This window comes from Molossus molossus, unplaced genomic scaffold, assembly GCF_014108415.1.
Source record: "Molossus molossus isolate mMolMol1 unplaced genomic scaffold, mMolMol1.p scaffold_m16_p_9, whole genome shotgun sequence".
NCBI classification, from domain to species: Eukaryota; Metazoa; Chordata; class Mammalia; order Chiroptera; family Molossidae; genus Molossus; species Molossus molossus.
This window is the reverse complement of record NW_023425403.1, coordinates 103607724-103631505: the sequence shown is the minus strand read 5'-3', so window position 1 is coordinate 103631505 and position 23782 is coordinate 103607724. Positions and strand designations below refer to the sequence as shown.

Below are 23782 nucleotides of genomic sequence, written 5' to 3'. Positions count from 1 at the left end.
GTCCCCGGCCCTGGTTGGGTCGTGTTGGTGGCAGCCACTCGATGTGTCCCTTTCACGTCGATGTTTCTCTCTCTCTCTCTCCCTCTCACTCTATCTGAACAAAATATCGAAAAATGTCCTCGGGTGAGGATAAAAAAAAAAAAAAACTGAATCATTGGATTCTATTTTTTAGAAGATATGTAAATACCAGTTTCATCTTCCTCCTACTGAATCTTTTAAGAATTTGATAACTTGATTATTTGAGGTTGATAAATCAATTACAAGTTTAACCTGCAGAATTTTGAAAGCTGTATATATACTGAATGTACTGATTAAAATCTGAAAATATGGCCATTGGACTTGAAATGGGTATGTCATATCTAAAATATTTTGCATGAGAAATTAAATTATGTGGTTGAAATATAGTGACCTGTTTGAAAATAATTTTACTTCTCTTTTTAAAATAGCAGTTTATTATTGGGATAAAAAATATTTTGTTGGACTCATTGTAAATCAGTATTGACAAACAAGTTCTCTCTTTCTGTCTGTCCCTCCCTCTTTCCCTGGCTCCCTCCCCCACAACCCCCTCCCGGCCCTCTTCCCCCCTCCCCGCTCTCCCCACGCCCTGACCCCACACCCTGGCAGATGGTGCGGGAACAGTACACTACCGTAACAGAGGGCACCCAGGTAGAGAGGCCAGAAAACCAGTGTGTCTACGAAATCGGCATCTACGGCTGGAGGAAGCGCTGCCTCTACCTATTTGTTCTTCTTCTACTCGTCATCCTTCTTGTGAATTTCGCTCTTACTGTTTGGATTCTTAAAGTGATGTGGTTTTCCCCAGTAAGTACTTTTATTCTTTCTAATTTTCTTTATCTTCTTCTTCTGGTAAGCATCTTGTTTTGTTCGCGCCATCACTTCATCCATGTTGGACACTGCCTTTAATGTAATTAATCTTTGTTTCTTGTCTGAATCAGAATTTTCAGTAGCAAAAATCCATATAACATTCACCTTTTTTATCTTTTCTAAATAATTTCAGTCTGAACTTTATACTTTGTTGCTTTTTGTTTTATTATTATTTTTTATTAGTTGTTGTCTTTACATGGGGAAAATTATAATAACTTTATGGTTGATTGAGTCATGATTGCTCAGTGATTATTTAATTAATTAATTGGTAAAATGTTATGTCATGTTTTTCTAATCTTATTTAATTTACCATTCAGATGCTACTTTCTCATTTTCTAAAAAGCTCCTTGCTGATATGCAATAAATTCATTTTTACACTTCAACATTTAACATGGATTTTAGTAAATAAAATATCAGGAGGCCTAAGGAATTCATATTTTTTAAACACCTCATGTTTCCAAGATAGCTAGGCAACTGTATGTACTCTGACAACATTTTGTGTACTTTTGGGAAAACATTACGTAATGTGCGTGCACAGTGGCTGCAGTGAGGAGACGTGCCGCTGGCTGCCACGGGGGCGGCCCGCTCCTCACGCTGCTTGCGGGTGTGGTGCGGGCGCGTCTCTGAAGAACGAGAGCTGTAGCATTTGGTCTGAAACGCCTTCTACTAATTAGCATCCTCCCGTTTCTGTGCAATTATTTCTTTCATGCCATAAATCTATACCAGTAGATACATTATTTCTTTTGTTGACATAATAAGTATTTATATTTTCACATATTCAAAGAAATAAAATACCAATCTAATCAAAACAGGCTAAAATATGTTAATATATTTAACATATATTTAATATAAATGCATTCAGAACACTCAATATAAGTATATAATATATTATATATAAATATTTTCTTTAGGTTGTGACTTCTTAAGAATTTACAATGACGATATTTTTACAGTATCACAACAGTGCACAGTTCCATGGGGCAGCTTCTCTTTATGATGCAGTACAACATAAGGTATACATGTCTGGTACATCACCTGCATTTTATGTCTAAACTTAAAATGTCTTATTTTAACATTTTTGGAGATGGAATCAAGGTTGAACTCAAAGTATAAGCTAAGGGATTTGTCAGGGAAGCCTCCTGACTAGAGGGCGCTGCATCAACCTCCGAGGGCCCCTCAACTATGCAGAATGCTCAGAGAACGTTTGCTGCAAGAGGACCCTGGCAGGGGCCCGGGAGAAAGAGCAGGCCTCTCACGGCCTGCGCCTGCGCGGGCAGGCAGCCAGCTTTTAATAGTCCCTTGCACCAGTGACTGAGCTCCATCAGTTACCTTGTGATCCTGGCACGGGATTGGCATTCAGTAAGTGTATCTTGAATAAATAAAGATGTGCATTATATTAGAAATATGTGTGAATTGATTTTATAAACTGTACACAAATATAAAGTATGTCTAGTTTGTGCTCATGTCTTGCAGTGTAGCATTTAAAACAACTATGAGGTCTTATAATTTAAATTAACTTAAATCGTGCCAGCAGCGGTGTCCACCTTGCCAGCTCAGGCTAGCTAGTCAGAGACCAGCGGCTCTTCCTGCCGTCGCTCAGCTTCATAGCCTGCACTTCCTAGTGAGACTCGGTCACTAAGTGCGCTATTTCCTTCAACATCAGGAGCCTGTTGCTAAGAGGTGAATGTTCAGGGCTCTTTCATGCTGCCCATCAACAAAATAAAACAAACAAACACTAACATTTAAGGAATCAAAGGGCAAGATCCACTGAAGGATTCTCCCACCCAAAGTGCAAGACCTTAATCAAAAGATGGAGGTAAACTTTGGGGCATTATTCTCAAAGCGGGATAACTTAAATGATGTATTCTCGTATGTGGGTGGGCTGGAGTCCTCGCTTTTGTAAACATTCCATACATTAGGAAGCTTTAAATTGTAGATTAATTTATGCTTTAATTTTTTCCTGGTTTGAAAGATCTCTATTTACAAGATTTCACTTTCTTTTTTATTTTATTCATGTCTAAACCAATATCCTTTCTTGAATACATACATGCCAAGGGAATAACATGATTCTAAAAGAACCTTTCAGAGCCTTGGTACCAAAGTGATAAAAAGTCAAACAGGGTTTTCAACATTTTCAAAGAGCTATAAAATTTTGATCATGAATAACTAGTATATAATTCTCAGCCTAAATTCAGTGTAATAACTCATCAATCACCCACACAATCATTAATCAGAGTAGAGGGAAAACCATAATTTATCAAATTAGCAAAGTTTAACAAGGCTTTTTCTGCTTATATTCCCAACAGTATAGCAATGGCATGTTTATTATTTTATATAGAGAGTTGACCCTTGAACAACAAGGGTTTGAATTGCACGCATATGTAGGTTTTTTCCCTAAAAAATTACTGTAAATATGTTTTCTATCCTTATATTTTCTTAATAACATTTTCTTTTCTCTAGCTCACTTTACTATAAGAACACAGTATTTAACAAAATGTGTTAATTGACTGTTTATGTTATCAGTAGGACTTTTGGTCAACAGTAGGCTATTAGTAGTTAAGTTTTGGGGGCATCTAAAGTTTTATGTGGATTTTTCACTACACGAGCATCAGCATCCCTGACTCTGCATTGTTCAGATGTTAATTAGACTATCATTTTAATCCACTTCTTCTTCTCATCATACTTTAGATTTCACTGAAGAAAACAGTAAAGCTAACTACCAGTAATATACTTTATTTTATTTTATTTTATTTTTATCCTCACCTGAGGATATTTTTCCACTTTTTTTTTTTTCAGATTGAGTGGGAGGGAGAGAGAGAGAGAGAGAGAGAAACATCAACATGAAAAGAACACATTGAGTGGTTGCCACCTGCACGACCCAACCAGGGCTGGGGACAAACTGCAACTGAGGTACGCGCCCTTAGTGGGAACCGAACCCAGATCTCTCTGGACCACAGGCCAATGCTCTAACTGCTGAGCCAAACCGGCCAGGGCCCAGTAATATATTTTAAAATGCAAGATCAAATTATGGAGCAAGTAAAACATCACAAAATGAAAAAACAAAGATACCAAAGAATACTAGGACTTCAATAAGATAAGAAAATAGGAGACATGAGTTACAGGTTGACAAGAGAACTAATCTGAACTCAAATAAAACTGAACCTTAAACAGCTCTTATGTGGCTGGAATGGATGCTGAAGACCCCAAACCATGAGTATCTCACAAATCCAGTTCTACTCTTGAAATTTCAACTTTATGTAAGAGAATTTTATTAATTTCTATAAATATCATCTGTTGAATATAAGCAATATTTGGGAAATTATAAATGATGCTAAACATAAAGGTTCTAGAATATTCCATGTGAGTCATCATAATAGTTAAATCAGTGCATAAAGTAACTAATTATGATTTTTTCCTATTATACTTTCTTTCCGTAAAACTAACATGCAATATTACTTTTAGTTATAGTTGCTCACTGGTCTAGAATAATATCCATGAGCCTTATAAGTAAGTATAATTAAATAAGGCATCTTTAATTTTCAAGGACCTAGATTTTTTAAACCCCATTTTTAATTACCTAAATAGAGTTTTTAAAAAACAATTGTATAGTTGCTGATATTTATTTGCATATAAAGTATTTTAGTGAATTTAATGAATACAATTATAGGAAGGTAAAAATGAATGATTCTAAGCTAACTACATTAACTCTGGAAGTTAAATTGTTGGGGGAAACTTTCATTTGGGGGGAAAAGGATATAAACAATCAAAGAAAAATTGTAATATTGAATATTAGAATTAAGCTTATTGTTGTACTATAAAATGTTTGTGGATAAATTTTGTTTGTTTTCCTTTACTGTGGTATTAGGCAACATTGTTCCTTTTAGGTGGCCAAAAACCCTAAGCACGTTTACCCTTTTATTTAATTAAAAATATTTTTACTTTTTTATTAAATCTATTGAGGTTACATTGGTTAATAAAATTAAATAGGTTTCAAGAGTACAATTCTATAATATATCATGTGTATATTGCATTGTGTGTTCACCTCCCAAAGTCAAGTCTCCTTCCATCACTATTTATCTCCCCTTGACATTTTTCTACCTCCTCTCTTCTCCTTTCCCTCTGGTACTCACAATGCTGTTGTTGCATTTATCCTTAACAAGGATTTAAAATTAATTAGTTTATGGAAACCAGCCAGTAGAAGTCTTCCATAAAGGACTTTTCCCGTTAAGAATCTTTCATTTAGCAACAAAGTAAAGCCCTAGTGGACCACTTCTGTGGACATTTCCTTAGGTAAATGCTTCCCCCTTGAGCAGTCAGTGATCATTCATGGCAAGATGAGACAGTGATATTAGATGGCATCTTCATGATATTTATTTTAGTCCTGTGAACATATAACTGTTTGAAGAGGATTTCAAAAATTCAAAATGGAAGGCACATCCACAAATGACCGTAGGCTGTCTCTGAATGCACTCTTGTCGTGTAAGGTCATTAAAACATTGCTTTTGTAGTGATATATTCTGAGATCTCCATTTGTTTTTTTGTTTTGTTTTTTTGTGTGTGTGTGGTACGTGCCCCTAGTGGGAACCAAACCTGGGATTCTCTGGTCCGCAGACGGATGCTCAACCGCTGAGCCAAACTGGCCAGGGCTCCCTTTGTTAAATATTACATTTTATAAACTCCCAAAAGCTGAAGAAAATGTATTTGTACATATAAAACCTTTAAAACATTGTTTATCTCATTGACCTTTATTTTCTTAATCTCTAAAATACTTCTGCCCTGGCCAGTTTGGCTCAGCGGTTAGAGCGTCGGCCTGCAGTGTGGAGAGACCCGGGTTCGGTTCCCGCTAAGGGCATGTACCTCGGTTGCAGTTTGTCCCAGGCCCTGGTTGGGTCGTGTGGGTGGCGGCCACTCGATGTGTCCCTTTCACGTCGATCTCTCTCTCTCTCTCTCTCTCTCTCTCTCTCTCTCTCTCCCACTCTATCTGAACAAAATATCAAAAAATGTCCTCGGGTGAGGACTAAAAAAATAAAATAAAATAAAATAAAATAAAATAAAATAAAATAAAATAAAATAAAATAAAATAAAATACTTGATTTATACCTGATGATACTCAAGTCCTTCCTGATGTAAAATTTGATGACTATGTCTAACATGTTTTATTCATGGGTTTTAGACAAGTATTGTCTTATTTGGGAGGATCAAGATTCATAAACTTACTTTTGTCACTTTGGATATTTCATGATAATCTAGACTATATAATGAAAAGTCATATTTGATGATAGTAATGACTGTCACTAAAATGTCTTTATATTGTTAAATATTTTTATTCCCCTCCCCCCCCTTTTTAAACTACCTGTTTTACACTGTGGTAGGCAAAATTCTATAAAGGCTTTTCCTATGACCCCACCCCTGGTGCTGTCCTGTGCAATCCCCTCTCCTTGAGTCTGGGCAGGACCTGTGACTGGCTTCTAGCCAACACAATGTGGCAAAAGCAATGAGATTAGGTTACATTGTATAGCAGAGGTGAAGGGACTTTGTAGGTGTAATTATGGTTCCAAATCAGTTGATTTTGAATTAATCAAAGGAAGATTATTTTGAGTGGACCTGACTTAATTAAGTGAATGACCTTAAGTCCTTTTGTTTTTGTTTTTGTTTTTATCCTCACCCGAGGACATTTTTCCATTTTTTGTTCAGATAGAGTAGGAGGGAGAGAGAGGAAGAGAGAGAGAGAGAAACATCGATGTGAAGGGATACATCGAGTGGCTGCCACCCGCACGACCAACCAGGGCCGGGGACAAACAGCAACCGAGGTACATGCCCTTAGCGGGAACCGAACCCGGGTCTCTCTGTACCGCAGGCCGACGCTCTAACCGCTGAGCCAAACCGGCCAGGGCGCCTTAAGTCCTTTTGTGAGAGATTCTCCCACTGACTTTGAGGTATGAGCTGTCATGTTATGAGAGGGTCTATGAGGGGGCCACTTGGCAATGAACTGGGGGTAGCCCCTAGAAGCTGAACGTATTTTTTCTTTTTCTTTTTGGTGACTCCAATGATAGTTGTATCTCAACAAATACCTGGATCCATGAAAATCAATAGCACCTAAGCTAGGTCTTCAGAGCTGTCCCACACTCATACACAAGTATTCAGATTTTGTGTTCTTGCATCATATCCAAAAATGCCCTGTTGGGGTCTTATGGGACCCAATACATACCATTTCCCCCAGCCAATCAGAACCAACTGAAAGGGAGAAAAATTAGATAGGTAGAGATCACAATAACATCCATACTACTGATGAAAACTGATTGTATAGCTTTGGAGCTGGCCGAACATCTTGCACCTAATAGAGAGGTCACCAAGTCATTTCAGCCTCTGATGCAGGGGCAGGGACCTGACCCCTTGCTGCACTTCCTGGTGGGCCTTCCTGTACCAGCAGTGGATGGGAACCTGGGAGGCAGGTGGATCCCCAAGGAGGAGGTGCTCAACCAAGAATCGGGTGCTTTTCCTAACTCACCACCATGCAGGTCACTCCTACTGCCTTGCAGGACAGAACAGGGAGTGCTTCTCTCACTGGAAGTCCCTCCTGCATCCTCGCTCAGGTGATCTAATGATTTTTTTCAGACTACCAAAGAGGGGCAGTCAGGATATAAGTTAGAAATCGGAGAATATGGAGGAGAGGGGAGCCCACTCAGCCACTCTGGGAACCTAGTGATTTCTGACTGGTTGTACCAGCATGCCACCTCCAGCTGTTTCGAGGCTCTGTCTTCATGAATCTGAGAAGTGCCTTCAGTGTGTTTGTCTAACCTGACTTACTGAAAATTAATGAGTGGATTCCCTTCCTATTGCACTAAAAACCACATCAGCTCTTAAAACAGTTCTCTTTTAGCTTAGTGTTTAGTATAGTGTATACTGTTTTCCTCTGCCTACAACAATCCAACACACACACACACACACACACACACACACACACACATCATTAGAGACTTAGCTCAAAATTACTGAGAGGTATTCCTCAACCAATCCCATCACAGTTTAAGACAGGCTCCTCCTCTATTCTCCTTTCTAGGACTCTGGCTTATTTTCCACATCACAGCAGCATCAGAATTGGTGGTTATACATTTCTCATGGTGTTGAATGTCTGCTTACCCACTAGGATCACATCAGTTAAGCCTAGCAGACCCAGTGCCTAGCATAAAATAAACACTGTATAAATATTTCTTGAATAAATGAATACCTGGTTGAATGACTAAATGGGAGCATTTTTCTTATCTCTTTTAATTAAATAGTTGTTATATGATTTTATCAAATGAATAGAGAAGGAGGCAAGGCAAGCCAGAAAAGGCCAAGGTGATTAAGGAGGAGCAGAGTAAGCCTGGCCTAAACTCCCCCTTGAGAGGGTCCTAGAAGACAAGCCCGAGGAGGCGAGAAGAGGGGTTCTCAGGCCGTCCCCTGGGAAGGCTGTCAGACATGCACAGTGCTCAGCTGCTCTCCAAGGGGTGCTCACCAATGGAGCCTGGGGAAGGTTGCAAGATCCTCTCAGAGACCCAAGTAAGTATGAGTTAGGGACCAGGTTCAGGGATACACTGCCTTAAGGTCAACTGAGGTTTAAATTACATTCAGGGAATACGGCGTTACCTGGGGTAGTTTATCCAGACCTCACAGTGTTCTAGATATGTCATTCTTAATGTTCTCTGCTGACACGTGATGAATGTGGAAACATTCTCTTCTCAACCGGTGAAATGAAAGCAGAAGAAGGAGTGTGCCTAAATGAGATAACACAAAGCGAGACATTGAAACTTCCCCTGAGTGTCAACCTCATTGCTCATATCTCATAGTGTTGAGTAACATTACATTTTATAAAATTAAATTAATTCAAAGAGAAGACATGCAGGCTACTTACAATGAAATTATTTTTGCCTCTGTCAATCCTTGCTCATTTATTGAACTTAGATCAAATTTAGCCAAAACAAAAATTACTTTGACGTAAATACTTCCTGCTAGACTATTCAATATTTGACAAATAAAATTTTTATTAGATTGGACAGTGATTTACTTTAAAATATCTTACTGAAGTAGCTAGATGGGTGACTAATGTATACCATACATGTAGTAACATGTAGTAACTCATACAACAGTACATCTTAAGAAGGCTCTGTTGCAAACAAATTTCCTGAATGACCGAGAGGCTGCACCACGTGGGTGCCCCAGCCACTACCAGGCCCTGGGTTTGTTCCGCTAGCACCGGGCTCCCAAAGGAACAGTCTCAATCCACAGGAGAACAACATGTAAGAGTTAAGGCACTCAAATTTCTTCTGGCCCATAGATTGCGGAGGAGATTTTCACTTCTCTGTGCCTGTCTAGCACGTTTCAGGCCCCTGCGCAGCGAAGTCGGCCGCCAGTCCCTGCCTCTCGCAGCAGCAGCGCTGGGGGCACAGGCGGGCGCCGGGTGCGGGACGAGCTCCCGCCCGTGTCTTCTCGTCTGGCCTTTGCAGACGCCGGTCCACGTGGCCGGCTCGTTTCCAGCCATCCCCATTTATGTCCTACCCTGCCTGCTCCTACTTGGTTCTCAAACTAGTAGAAACTATGATCAATGACATTTTAAACCAGTAGCTTGGCTTTTTTCCCCTTCAAATTATTTATAGCTGCTTCTTCTTCTTTTTTTTATCCTCACCCGAGGACATTTTTCCATTTTTTGCAGATAGACTGGGAGGGAGGGAGAGGAACAGAGAGAGAGAGAGAAACATCGACATGAAAGGGACACATCGAGTGGCTGCCACCCGCACAACCAACCAGGGGACAAACTGCAACCGAGGTACATGTTCTTAGCGGGAACCGAACCCGGGTCTCTCTGGACCGCAGGCCGATGCTCTAACCGCTGAGCCAAACCGGCCAGGGCTATTTATAGCTTCTTAAAAAAATTAGATTAGTGCTTTATCAACTGTCAAATGGGGATATCATCTGAAAACCAAATTGAAATATTTGATTTATAATGTTACTCATAATAGAGTGGGATTGATCCAAGGTCACAGACAGTAAGAACATGCAATAAGTTAATGGCATTTAATTTCTAAGAAGAAAGGTATTAGTAAGCCTGAGTTCAGAGAAGGAAGATAACCCTACAGCCCAGAGGAATTGTGTTCTTCCTGATATCAGTGATACAAATCCTATTATTCTTGGTGTCTAGGGATACAAATAGCACTATAGTTTTGATTTTTATCTCAAGGCTATCCCTTTAATTTTCTTTTTTATTTTAAATTTTCTATGAATGATTTAACAATTGGGAAAGAAAGAAGGCAAACATACACAGTGTCATAAGCCACAGGTTCTTGCAAGCAAAGTGATATTGCTTGAACTAGAAATATGATTAATATTTTGTCATGTGGAGTATTATTATAACAAAACAAATGTACTTTACATGTAAATGTATTCATTTGCTTTCCTTTTCTGCTAATACTATAAAACTAATAATGTCTTTCGGAAACATAATTTATTTTTTCTCACAAGTGCTAATTAAAATATCTTGTAATTATAAACCTAATCTCATTTACTTGTTTAAGTTTTATTTGTTTTTTAAAAAATCCTACTTTAGAGATACCATACGATAGTGGGGAGAACATTAGCTTAGGAGTCAGTCTGGGTAAGAATCCTAGTTTCAATTAGGATGATGTTCAATCTGTGATTTTCTGATGGTACACACAAACAAACAAGCTCTGTGATTTTGTTAATTAGGTGCTTGGTTTAAGTTTGGCACAAAATTATGAAATCCTTTGGACAAAGGTGTTATTTACTCTATTTTCAGTATAAAATGAAAGTACCTACCCATCACCCTGTTGAAATTCTCATTGTAAAAATAATATGGAAAGTCACAGTCAGACAAAAATCATTATTTTGTTGGTAATATACGGGGCTCTGCATGGACAGTTTGGTAGATATTAATATAATTAGTATAAACTGTAACTAAAACAATGTGGTCCTAAAAGTTTGAGAACAAATGAAAGATGACCAAAAGGAGTGGCACAAGTTTAGTCCCAGGTCACCACCACAACATGTAGGGTTTGCAGATAGGTTGATGGCGCCAATATTACCATAAAAAATTCACTCATCTATGCCACCTGCTCCAAATAGCAAATTAAGGGACTACCATTCAGAATATTCCATATGAAGAGAGGTTTTAACCTGATTTCTATCCCCAAATAGCCAGTTTTATGAACACCATTTATTGAATAATCCTGTTTTTTATTTTTATCAATTTTATTTTATAAACTTTATGTACATTAAAAAAAAAAAAACATGAGAAAGAAACAAAAAATATTTCTATTATAACTATTCAGGTGCCTATCACTTTTGCTGCATATCCTAACCCAATAGCCCTGTTTCCCAGTAGTTATGCTTTCTTTCTCATATGAGCTTGTATGAGTTGCTCTATATTATAGCTATATGATTTATCTACCTGTTTGTTATTTCTTTTGACAATGTGTTAGGACCCATATTTCAATTAAAAATTTTTTATTTATCCTTACCCAAGGACATTTTCCCATTTTTTGTTCAGATAGAGTGGGAAGGGGGGAGAGAGAGAGAAACATTGATGTAAAAGGGACACATCGAGTGGTTGCCATCCACACGACCCAACCAGGGCCGAGGACAAACTGCAACCGAGGTACGTGCCCTTAGCGGGAACCAAACCTGAGTCTCTCTGGACCTCAGGCCGACGCTCCAACCGCTGAGCCAAACCAGCCAGGGCCCATATTTCAATTATAATAAGTTTAGTACTGTTTTTATAGGTATAAAAGGGAAAATCATTCCTCATTCCTTTTAACTTCCCAAGTGTTCTCAGCACTGTGGCCTGATGATTCTTTTTGAATATTATACAAATTTCAAACACATATTTTGAAAACACAAAATTCTTTATCAGATGCCATGCTAATCTGTTCTGGTTTTTCCAGTGGTCTGACCTGTGCGGCTGACCGAACATACTGTTTAATAATGCTTGAGGCTTTTCTGGTCATTGATTCTCTCCCTGTCTCTCAAACTGGTGTTGTCTTGTGGTGGCTTCTCTCCGATTTCCTACCCTGGGTCCTTTGATTAGCTCTACTTCACAAGATAGAAAAGAAGCCTGTCTTTATTATTTTTTCTAGGACATAGTACATTGCTACTACATAAGAGGCACCACTCAATAAATATAGGTGTACTTTAATTGAATTATCAAAAATTAAATAATTTTCTGAGATCACAGAGCCATAAAATGAGAATTAAGATTTGCATCCATTCCACTTGATTTGAAATCAACCTTTTCCATTCAACCACACTCCATGGAATATTATAAGTTGTGCTAGTAAAAAAAACCAGTGGATTAGTATACTTCCCTAACATGATAAAGAATGTCTACCACGAACCAGCAAGCAAAAGCACACGGTGCTGAAACCACAGAGGCATGCCTGTTGAAGCCAAGAACAAGAAGAGCACATCAGGTATCACTACCTCATTTAGCATTTTTCTGAAAATTTAACAAATGCAAGAAGACAATTTATTAAATAAGGGATAGAACTAGATAAATAGCAGACAATTTGAGAAAAAAAATTGCTTGCAAATAATTATAATGTTATAAACACCAGAAGAAGTGAATGGAAAACTACTGAAACAGTAAGAAAGCTTACAACACGTTAAGTAACAAAGTGAGGTACAAAACACAGTGTTCGCTACACACCACCTCTCAGTTCAAACTAGTTAGAAAACGTATTGGAAGAAGAATCCTACTTTATACAACGATAAATATATAAATTCCTAAGAACTCTCAATTTGACAAGATATACTTTGCTGGTAGTCCTAAAAGGAATTCCAAATAAAAGGGTTTATAAAGCTGGCTGAAAAAACGTAATATTTACTTTATTAATAATAGCATGGGTGGACCTAGAGAGCACCATGCTAAGTGAAATAAGCCAGTCAGAGAAAGACAAGTGCCATGTGATCTCACTCACATGTGGAATCTAATGAACAAAATAAATTAACAGACAAAATAGAAACAGACCCATAGATAGAGAATGGACTGGAAGCTGTCAGAGGACTAGGGATTGAGGGGCAGGGTGAAAAAACTTGAAGGGATTAAGCCAAGGGAAAAAAACAACAAAAAACCTCAGACACAGACAACAGCACTGTGACGGCCAGTGGGGGAAGCAGAGAGGGTATAGTGGGGGATAAATGGTGATGGAAGGAGGCTTGACTTGGGGTGGTAAACACACAATACAATATACAGATGATGTATTATAGACTTTTACACTTGAAAGCTATATAATTTTATAATTTTCTAACCAATGTTGCCACAATAAATTCAATTAAAACTATTTTTAAAGAAAGTAACAGAAAATAACAGGAAAAACTTGCCCCAGTAAATATCAAAACATCCTATAAAGCTTGAATAATTAAACCATATGGCACATAAACACCAAATGGAAATAAAGAAAATTAAGAAACAGTGAAAATGTGAATTTACTAATTCAGTACAGTTATAATTTGTTTATCTTTCTGAAGATGTTATACTTAATGAAAAATATTTTATAAATAAATTAAAACATTAAAATCATGTAACTTGTTTTGTTAAATTAAGACTGATAAGTATAAAGATATTGTTAAATTGATAAATTAGAAAACTAAAACTTGGTTGTTGGGAAAGGTAGTAAAGTGAAATGTGTTCTATTAATTTAGAAGTCATTATCGACAGTAACCAATATGTCTTCATGTATGGGATAACTAAATGCTGATGAAATAAAGATCGGATGTGTCCTATTTATTTGTGTTTATTTCCTCTCATGAAAGAGAGTATGCTGCCCACTTTCACCACTCTTATTTAACATAGTACTGGAAGTCTTAGCCACAGCAATCAGACAGGAAGAAAAAATCAAAGGGATCCAAATTGGAAAGAAGGAAGTGAAACTGTCATTATTCGCAGATGACATGATACTATATGTGGAAAACCCCAAAAACTCCGTAAAAAGTTTACTAAACTTAATAAATGAATTTGGCAAAGTAGCAGTGTACAAAATTAACATCAAGAAATCGATGGCATTCTTATATACCTATAATGAACTCACAGAAAGAGAACCTAAAAAAGCAATCCCATTTACCATTGCAGCAAAAAAATTAAGGTACCTAGGAATAAACTTAACCAGAAAATTAAAGGACCTATTCGCAGAAAACTACAGGTCATTGAAAAAAGAAATAGAGGAAGATATAAAAAAGTGGAAGCACATACCTTGTTCATGGATTGGAAGAATTAGCATCATTAAAATGTCCATATTACCCAAAGCAATCTATAGATTCAATGCAATCCCCATGAAAATACCAATAACATATTTTACAGAACTAGAACAAATACTTCAAAAGTTCATATGGAACCAAAAAAGACCTCGAATAGCCACAGCAATCTTGAAAAAGAAGAACAAAGTAGAGGGATCACATTACCAAATTTCAGGTTATACTACAAAGCCACTGTAGTCAAAACAGACTGCTACTGGCCCAAGAACAGGCATATAGACCAGTGGAACAGAACAGAGAACCCAGAAATGGACCCAAGGCAATATGCTCAATTAATATTTGACAAAGGAGGCAAGAGCATACAGTGGAGTAAAGACAGCCTCTTTAATAAATGGTGTTGGGAAAATTGGACAACTACATGCAAAAAAATAAAACTAGACCATCAACTTATACCATACACAAGAATAAACTCAAAATGGATAAAAGACATAAATGTGACTCATGAATCCATAAAAATCCTAGAAGAAAATGTAGGCAACAAAATTTCAGACATCATACACAGCAGAATCTTCACTGATACATCACCTAAGGCAACAGAAACAGGAGAAAATGAACACATGGGACTACATCAAACTCAAAAGTTTCTGCACAGCAAAAGAAACAATTGTCAAAATGGAAAGGCAACCCACTGTATGGGAGAGCATAATTGCCAATGATATATCAGATAAGGGGTTAATTTCCAATATATATAGAGTGCTCATACAACTCAACCAAAGGAAGACAAAGAACCCAATTAAAAAATGGGCAGAGGACTAAATAGACACTTCCCCAAACAGGACATACAAATGTCTAAGAGACATATGAAGAAATGCTCAACATCACTAATCAGCAGAGAGATGCAAATTAAAACAACAATGAGGTATCACCTCACACCTGTCAGAATGGCCACCATCAACAAATCATCAAACAACAAGTGCTGGCGAAGGTATGGAGAAAAGGGGACTCTAGTACACTGCTGGTGGGAATGCAGACTGGTACAGCCACTATGGAAAACAATATGGTGTTACCTCAAAAAATTAAAAATTGAACTTCCATTTCACCCTGTGATCTCACTTCTAGGAATATACCCTAAGAAGCCTGAAACACCAATCAGAAAGAATATATGTACCCCTATGTTCATAGCAGCACTATTTATAATAGCTAAGATCTGGAAACAGCCCAAGTGTCCATCAGTAGATGAATAGATAAAAAAGCTGTGGTACATATACACAATGGAGTACTATGCAGCTGTAAGAAAGAAAGATCTCTTATCCTTTGAGATAACATGGAGGGAACTAGAAAGTATTATCCTAAGCGAAACAAGCCAAACAGAGTATGATCTCACTTATTTGTGGAATATAGTGAACATAACAGTCTGAGGAATGGGATAGTCCCAGAGACGTGGAAGTGGGGTACAGACTGACAATCCCCAAAAGAGGGTGTGGTGGGGGAGAGATAAACCACAGAACTTATATGCATGTATGCATGAACAATGGACATGGACAGCAAAGCTGGGGACAGGTGGGGAGGGAGGGAGGGGGGAATCAGTGGGGGGAAAAGGAGGAATATCTGTAACAAAAATAAAATAATTAAATAATATAAAAATAGAAAGAAAGAAAGAAAGAAAGAAAGAAAGAAAGAAAGAAAGAAAGAAAGAAAGAAAGAGAGAAAGAGAGAAAGAGAGAAAGAGTGCTCTGTTTCTATTGTACAGCTGTGCCAATACATTTGAATGATAGTCAATGCGGAGGAACACTACGTTATTGAAACAAGGACATCAGTTGAGACAAACACATCAGTCTGAGTCTAGCAAAAACTCAGGAAAATTAATATGCTTTTAGGTATTGAAAAGTCTATAGTGGGAAAATTATGAGCCAAATAATAAGTATATTGTAATATTGCAATATTGCCAGAGTATTTATATATTGTATACTTTCACTTACAGGTTTTTATTAGTTAGTATTCTAGATCATTCCTAGGGTTATTTTTAATGTCTGAATAGAATTATTTATTTCTATCAGAACATAAGTTTTCTATCAATAGTTATTTTCAGGAGAATATATTTTTTACTTGTTTCTGAAAGTCAATTAGAAGATATAATTTATTTGAAATTAAATTTGCTTGTGCAGCAAACTGCTGGGAAATACTAATTTCTTTAATAAAGCATATACCCAGAACTGGTTTTCACACATATTTCTAGAGTCTCACAAATTCCTACTCTTCACAATTTAGATGACCACCTCGACCATTCTTTGTCCTTCCTTATGCTGAACCAAAATAAAATTTATTTTCCAGTTTTCCACATGATTCAGAAGAAACAAAGATCAAAATCTCACAAAATATAAAAATGACTGTGGAAAGAGAATTGAGAAGTGAGTCTTTGTGGGTATATAAAAATAGATATGACAATCATCGATTATTCTGACACTACTCGCAGAATCCATCTTTCCACAAAATATACTTACTTTAATCTTATTAATAAATTATCGGCGTTCACATCTGCAATGTGAGCAATCAATACCACTGTAAAATTAAAAGAAAATTTTATAAAATCATATCATTGAAGAATGAATTTATGTCACTGGTCTATAGCAATGATTTAGAGTATAGTCAGATAAAAAACACATAAGTATTCCTTTATGAAATAATTCTTCCTGCCCTGGCTGGTGTGGCTCAGCTGGTTGGAGTGTCTTCCTCTACACCAAAAGGTATTGGGTTCCATTTACTATGTACCATTTATCATCCTGTGAATTCTGAGGTCATACCAATTATTAACCTATTAATTTCAAAATGTAGACTGAGCACCAAACATCAGGAATGTGCTATGTATCATGGATCTTACAGTTAGAAAGGCTGTTCAACCATTGAACACACTTTTGGTAGGTTCCACTGTATGAACAGCATGGTGCTCAGTGCTATGGATTGGAATTATAAAATTTGGTGAATTTTATAAATGTTCAGCTCTAGAGCCATGAAACACTGTGATAAGGTGTCTCTGAGAGACATGGTCAAACTTTTGTAGGAATCCAGAGGAGAGAGTTATGATGGCCTAAGGGGGTCAGACAAAACTTCATAGAGGACTCAGAGGATTTGGGCTGCAGTACAAGGATGAAGGCAGGCTGTTGAGGGAGAAGTTTACTGTCACTAAAACAGAAGGTTCAGAGAGTAAGGGCAGGATGCGAAGTCCGGAACCAGACGAGAGCCTGGTGTGCCAGTAACTCATTTGCATTTTATTACTACACCGGTTGAAAGCCACATAGGTTTCTAAAGAGGGAAGTAAACTGTTAGATTCGTTTTGAGAACAATTATTTTAAGACCATGAAGGAGGGTAGTAAAGTGTAAGAGTCGTGTTTAATGTGTATTAGATGTCTAACAGCGCCACGGCTGGAACTTCAAGGAACACCAGCATTTTGTTTGTTTCTTCTTATTTTTCCATTGATTTTTAGAGAGAGTAGAAGGGAGAGAGAGAGAGAAACATCGATGTGAGAGAGACGCATTGGTTGGTTGCCTCCCGAATGACCTCGACCGGCGGGGGACCCAACCCACAATCCAGGTGCGTGTCCTTGACTGGGAATCAAACCCACAACTGGGCTGATGCTCTAACCACTGAGCAAAACTGGCCAGGCCAAGCATTTAAGAGGAAAAAATAGGAGGATATTGTTTCTGGAGATGTATTTTGTTCTTTTGTTTGGAACATAATCTTTTTTTTTTTTTTTTTTCATTTCCTTGACTTTCTGTGTTGGTCTCTGCGTATTAGTGAAACAGCCACCTGTCTCAGTCTTGACAGAGTTCACCTGTGCAGAAGATGAACCCCATCAATCAGCCCGGCCAGAGCTCCTGGTCGTGTCTCAAAACTTTCGTGATTGTCCAAACCGCCACCGTTGTTCTTGCCAGTAGCTGAGGATGTGCCAGGACCTGTCAGTGCCCCAAACGGAAGGATCACAGTCAGCAGCAAGATTCAAGCTGATCAGAAGCTGGTCCTCCAGCAGCAGCAGGGAACGTGTGTAGCTAAGCCCTTTCCAGGACAACATGGGAGACGGGCAATTTTGCCTGCTCCCTCTGAGCTGGACCCAGGTGTGCAGCCACTAAGGGGCACCCCTGAGCTTGGGAATATATTTTCTTCGCTGGCCCAGTCCTGTGGGACTTGTGACCGCCAGCCCCCTTGTCTCTCAGAGCAGGGAGACCTGGGTGCCCAGCCTCCAGCTGTGTGTAAAAGCCCTTCCAGGGAGACACTGGCAACTTGCTTTTATTATTTTGGGAGACTGGAAAGGGAAGGTGGAAGAGGTGTCCACTGCTTCTTCAGTCTGTGGGGAGGGTCACAGCCAGCCCCTAGACGTGTGCTACCTTTGCAGTCTGGCCCTCAGGAAGTAGCTTTTAAAGGAAGCAGATACCCCTTTCGGGGCAGGAGTGGAGATGGCTGGTTTTGCCGGCTCCTCTGCACTGAGGTGCGGGAGAACCCTCACCCTCACACGCTGGTTAACAACTGCTTCTTTGTTTGCTCTATCGTAGTCTTGTGAGTCTCACGGATGAAGGCCCACTGACTTTCAGATATAGGTATTTGGGGGGCCCAGAACTCAGGTGAGGGTCTTAAAAGTTGAAGTGCTAGATGTGGGGACCAGACCCTTTGCTCCTCAGAAAAAAGCTGGAAGTGGGGGTTCCTCCCTATCACATGGCACTGTGCCAGGGGTAGGGTTTAGGGCGAGAGTGTGTCTCAGCCCTTCCTAGCCATTATGAGGTGCTTATTTTTTCATGTGTCCAGCGTATCGGAGTTGCGACGCTCAGCTCTGGGTCTCTTTCAGATGAAAGTGGTTGGTTTGTAGCTGTGTACTGGCTGCATCTATGGGAGCAGAGGAGCTCAGGAGCCTCTTACATCATCCATTCTCTCTTCTATATTGTTTTAGCCATTCGGGTGTATTGGTTTGTATTTTATCTTTTCATAATGACTAAAATATTGGACTTTTTAAATATGCTAACTGGATTTTTGTATACCCTCTTTTATGAAGTGCCTGTTGGTTGTCTATCTTTTGTCTTGCTGTTTTGTAGTTCTTTACATATTCTGAATGCTAGTCTTTTCTTATGTATATGTATTGCAAATATCTTCTTCCTCTCTGTAGATTAAGTTCTTACTCTTTTAAAGGTGTCTTTTAGTGAACAAAACTTAAAATGGTTTTCTGTGGCCTGTTTAAGAAAACCATCTTTGCCTTCTTCAGTAATGCAGATTCTTCAGTGTTCTTTGCCAGGAGTTTTGTTTATAAATGCCAATCATATTGAATTTATTTTTATGTATAATGTGAGTACATGTCAAGATTCAATTTTTCCATGTAGATATCTGATTGTCTAGTACTGTTTTGTAAGCAGAATGGGTCCCCATCACAAAGCACAATATGCGGAACATCTGGAAGGACTGAATCTCCGATCTATAGCCAGTTGGTGAGAAGCACAAGTAAGAACCTGGCTTGTGACTGGCATCTGAAGTGTGTGTGTGTGGGGGGGGGGGGCGGGGGGTCAGTCTCATGGGACTGAGCCCTCAGTCTGTGGAACCTGATGATATCTCTGAGTAGATGGTATCAAAATTGAGTTGAGTTCTTAGACACCTTCCCTTGTCCAAGAATTGCTTGTTGGTGTGGGGGAAAATCTTCACACATTTGGTGACTAAAGTGCCAGAAGAGAAGTGCTTTTGTGAGTAGTCAAGGAGATTCACATCGTTTTCCCTGTTTCAACCAGCTAGACCTTTAAGGTGTCAAGTGGCACAGCGTTGACAGAGAGGGAAGACAGAAGAAATTTAATGTATACAAGATGAGAAGGTTATCAATGTTAGTTACTTTAAAAATAATTAATTTGGAAAATTAAAAAAGGTATATAGGTTCATTGAAACATAGGAAATAAAAGGAAAAAAAAGAGAAATTTGTGACACTAGAGAAATTTGTGCAGTCTCTTGACATTTAGAGTGAAGAAAGAAGTTAAGATTTCAGGAAAAGTTGATTAGTCCATGTTCTACTTCTAGTTGTTAAATCTCACTTGCAATTAAGGGTGAGAGCAACACATGACTTGCTAACTCCAGTTTGGAAAGATGAAGGAGGGACTGGAAGGGTTTGTGCTACAGTTCAAGGTTCAGGCTGTAAGGAGAAAGCATTGGCATTAGGACACTGTCCTGCTTGTTCTACCTACTGTCATTCCATGGGAGGGACTCGACTGCTGACCTTGTCCTCACGATGCTCCATGTAAATTGACATCACTCTGCTGGACATGCTCTCCCTGCCCCTTGCTATTGCTCAGAAGTGTTGAGCCCATTCAGAGCTCATAGGAGCAGAATAGTCAAAAATTGGCACTTGATTGATCCCTGCCCCCCAAATAAATGAATGTTAGTGCAGTCACATTAGAATTGACACCAAATGATGCAAGGAAAGCCAGTGTTGATATGTTACATAAACATTAAACTGACAATATGGCATAATGTAGGATCTTGATGATACTGAATTTATTGACTGATCTTCTGATTTTTTCCTACAAACAGAATATTTAACAGTTCAACAACCATGTAATAAACACATTTGTATATGAGACATTAAACCAAGAGGTGAGAATAGATATGGTTAAATCCTGACTTCAAGAAGTGTTCCAGGTACCTATTGCTGCAAAACTTATCACTCCAAAAATTAATGGCTTGAAGCAAAAGCCATTTTATCATAACTCTTGATTTTGTAGGTCAAGAAAGGGGGCAGGGCTCAGCTGGGCAATTCTTCTGCTCCCCCTGTCAACTGAAGTCACTCAGACATAATCCACTGGTATTGGGGCTCTTTTGGAGGGTCCAAGAGGCTTCATTCACATATGTGGTGCCAGCGCAGGGAAGGGTGGGAGGCTGGGCCCAGCTGAAAATGATGGCTAGGTACCCTTGGCCTCTTCAGCATGTGATCTTCTAGCTGGATTTCTCACAATGTAGGTATGTTCAGGGCTTCCAGAGTGCGCCAGGAGACCTGAGTAGAAGCCTCAAAGGCTCTTTCAATGTCATTTCTGCTGTATTTTATTAGCCCAGATTCAAGGGGAGAGGATTAGATTCCACCTCACAAAGAGAGGAGTAACCAATAGTTTATGGTGGAGATAAACAGGCTCATGTATCAGTAATCATATATTTGCTGACATAGAGGTATGCACAGAGTACAGGAATAACTGAAATGAGTCTTGAAAATTAATAAGAAATGACCATGTAAGTTATTCTAAGTCAACAACTTGAGCCACGTATGGCAGCGTGAAGGTTCTTGATGTGCTCAGAAAACTGCAGTTACTATGATAAGATGGAGTACAAAGAGGGAGAGCCACAATGCAATAAATGGGGGTCAAGGGAGACCCCCACATATCCAGAGCTAGTCTTCACCATCTCACTAGGGTCAAGAATGGACCTGTGTCCAGAACTTGTGGTCATACTGCTCCAGATCCTCCCCTTAGATGATGGTCAATAGAGAGCATCAGACATGCCCCCCCCCCACCTTCATAGGTTTACCTCTACTGTCTGCCTCAAGTCTACAGCAATAGGTGCCCATTTTTTTCATTTCTCCTAATGTTGGTCACCATAGGACACCCTCGCCTCCCTGTCCTCATCTCCTGCACTCAGGCTTTGCTCATGCACCACCCTGCTTCCTGTGTCTATCCTTCCCCAATTCCTAAAACCTGTCTGTCTATTCAACCTTCTGGAATTCAGGATTTTCATCAGTGCAGGAAATTTTTTACCTGGTGCATTGCTTTGAGCCAGGCACCTTCTCTGTAAAACTATTATTTTCTCATTTATGGTTATAACTATTTTGTAAGAAGATAGCTTCAAACTATATAAAATCCCTGTGCAGAAGAGTAGGGAGCTGTGGTGGCCCAGCTTGGTAAGTAGGGCATCTATGAAGAGGTGTGATCCAGCACTGGGTGTCAGGACCCAGAGGGGTGAGTAGAACCCTCATCACTGGAGCCCCTGAGGAATGGGTGTAGAGCTCTGGGGGTTGGTTGGATAAGTAAATGAATGAGCAATGGGAGTCAAGTTTCTCACTATGGATGAAGGAAGGTGCAAATATGGAAACAAAAATCATGTAAACCCTGTGGTGATAGATTGAAATCAAAATTTGTATGAACCAGAGGAGAAAAAAATGATGGTGGAATGAATGGAAGCTACACAGATGATCTTCCAGGACCAAACGGGAATTACAACTAAAATAAAGACAAATTGTGGGAAAAAAGCAATAGAAAAGCAGCAGGACAGGACCATATAACCAGGGACACCGGTAGGATCTGCAGAGGCATGAGAGGGTGGCAGGCTGGAAGCCCACAGACAGCAGCAGACCTAGCTGTGAGCAGCACCCTTCTGGTTAAAATTCCAAGCTGGCTCCACAGCACAGAGGGCTGGACAGAGCACCTTGGGCTCCGGCAAAGGGAGGGCGGACTGGACTGGAACTCTGTGGAAACACCCAGGATTTGGAGGGTGCTCAGAGTTTTTGCTGTGTCATGGACACAAAGGATGGTGGCCAGCTTGCTCTTCCCGGACCTGTGGGGAAAAGCAGCAGCTCCTCCCTCAGAGATTAAAGCCCACCCAGGTGAGCCAAAAGAAATGCAAATTGAGGCTCATTAACAACCAGCATCTGCTCCGCCCTCTGGAAATCCTCTTATGAAGAACATCTGAGGGCTACATTCCAAGGCCCTGAGTAACTGAGCCTCCAGGCAAAAAGCTAGAGGATAACTGAACCATTCCTGGGCAACAAATCCCAAATGAAAGAACACGAAAACTATACTAAAGATGAGATAAATGAAGTACAGTTAAGCAAGTTATCAGAGGTAGAGTTCAGAGCTAGGATCTTAAGGACGCTCAACAGCATGAGTAAGGATATCAACACCATGAGTAAAGATATAGAAACACTGAAAACCAAATCAACCAAGTGGAAATGAAGAATGACATAGCAGAAATAAAGAACACATTGGAAGGACTAAACATCAGAGTAGAGGAAGCTGAGGACTGGATCAGTGAATTAGAAGGCAGGGTAGAAAAATCAACCAATCAGAAAACAAAAAGGAAAAAACAATTAAAAAACAGGAAGACAGCTTAAGAGAACTGTGGGACAACTAGAAACGTAATAACATTCACATTATAGGAGTCCCCAAAGAAGAAAATGAGCAAGGGTTAGAGAATATATTTGAAGAAAAAGTGACAGATAACTTTCCTAACTTGATGAAGGAAGAAGGCATTCAAGTTCAAGAAGCACAAAGAGCCCCAAGTAAGAAGATCCCAAACAGGCCCACACCAAGACACATAATAATTAAAATGCCAAAAATCAAAGACAGAGAGAATCCTAAAGGCAGCAAGAGATAAGCAACAGGTTACCTACAAAGGAACCCCATAAGGCTCTCAGTTGACTTCTCAACAGAAACACTACAGGTCAGAAGGGAATGGCATGGAGAACATAGCAGTCTGAAGAACAGGGTAGTCCCAGAGACGTGGAAGTAGGGTACAGACCGACAATCCCCAGAAGAAGGCGTGGAGGGGGGAGAGATAAACCACAGAACTGATATGCATGTATGCATAACCAATGGACATGGACAACAAACCTGGGGCGGAGAGGGGGGGGGAGGAGGGTGTCAATGGGGAGAAAAG

At 39.3% G+C, this 23782-nt stretch overlaps 1 protein-coding gene across 1 annotated transcript in view; it reads left to right on the top strand.

Annotated features, from left to right (window-relative positions):
* The window catches only part of SGCG (sarcoglycan gamma), a 108586-nt gene that overhangs the window by 15039 nt on the left and 69765 nt on the right, over nucleotides 1-23782 (top strand). Inside the window, exon 2 of the mRNA XM_036250229.1 lies at nucleotides 625-819. Coding sequence (XP_036106122.1) covers nucleotides 625-819 — 195 coding nt within the window. The remainder of the gene's footprint in view (nucleotides 1-624; nucleotides 820-23782) is intronic.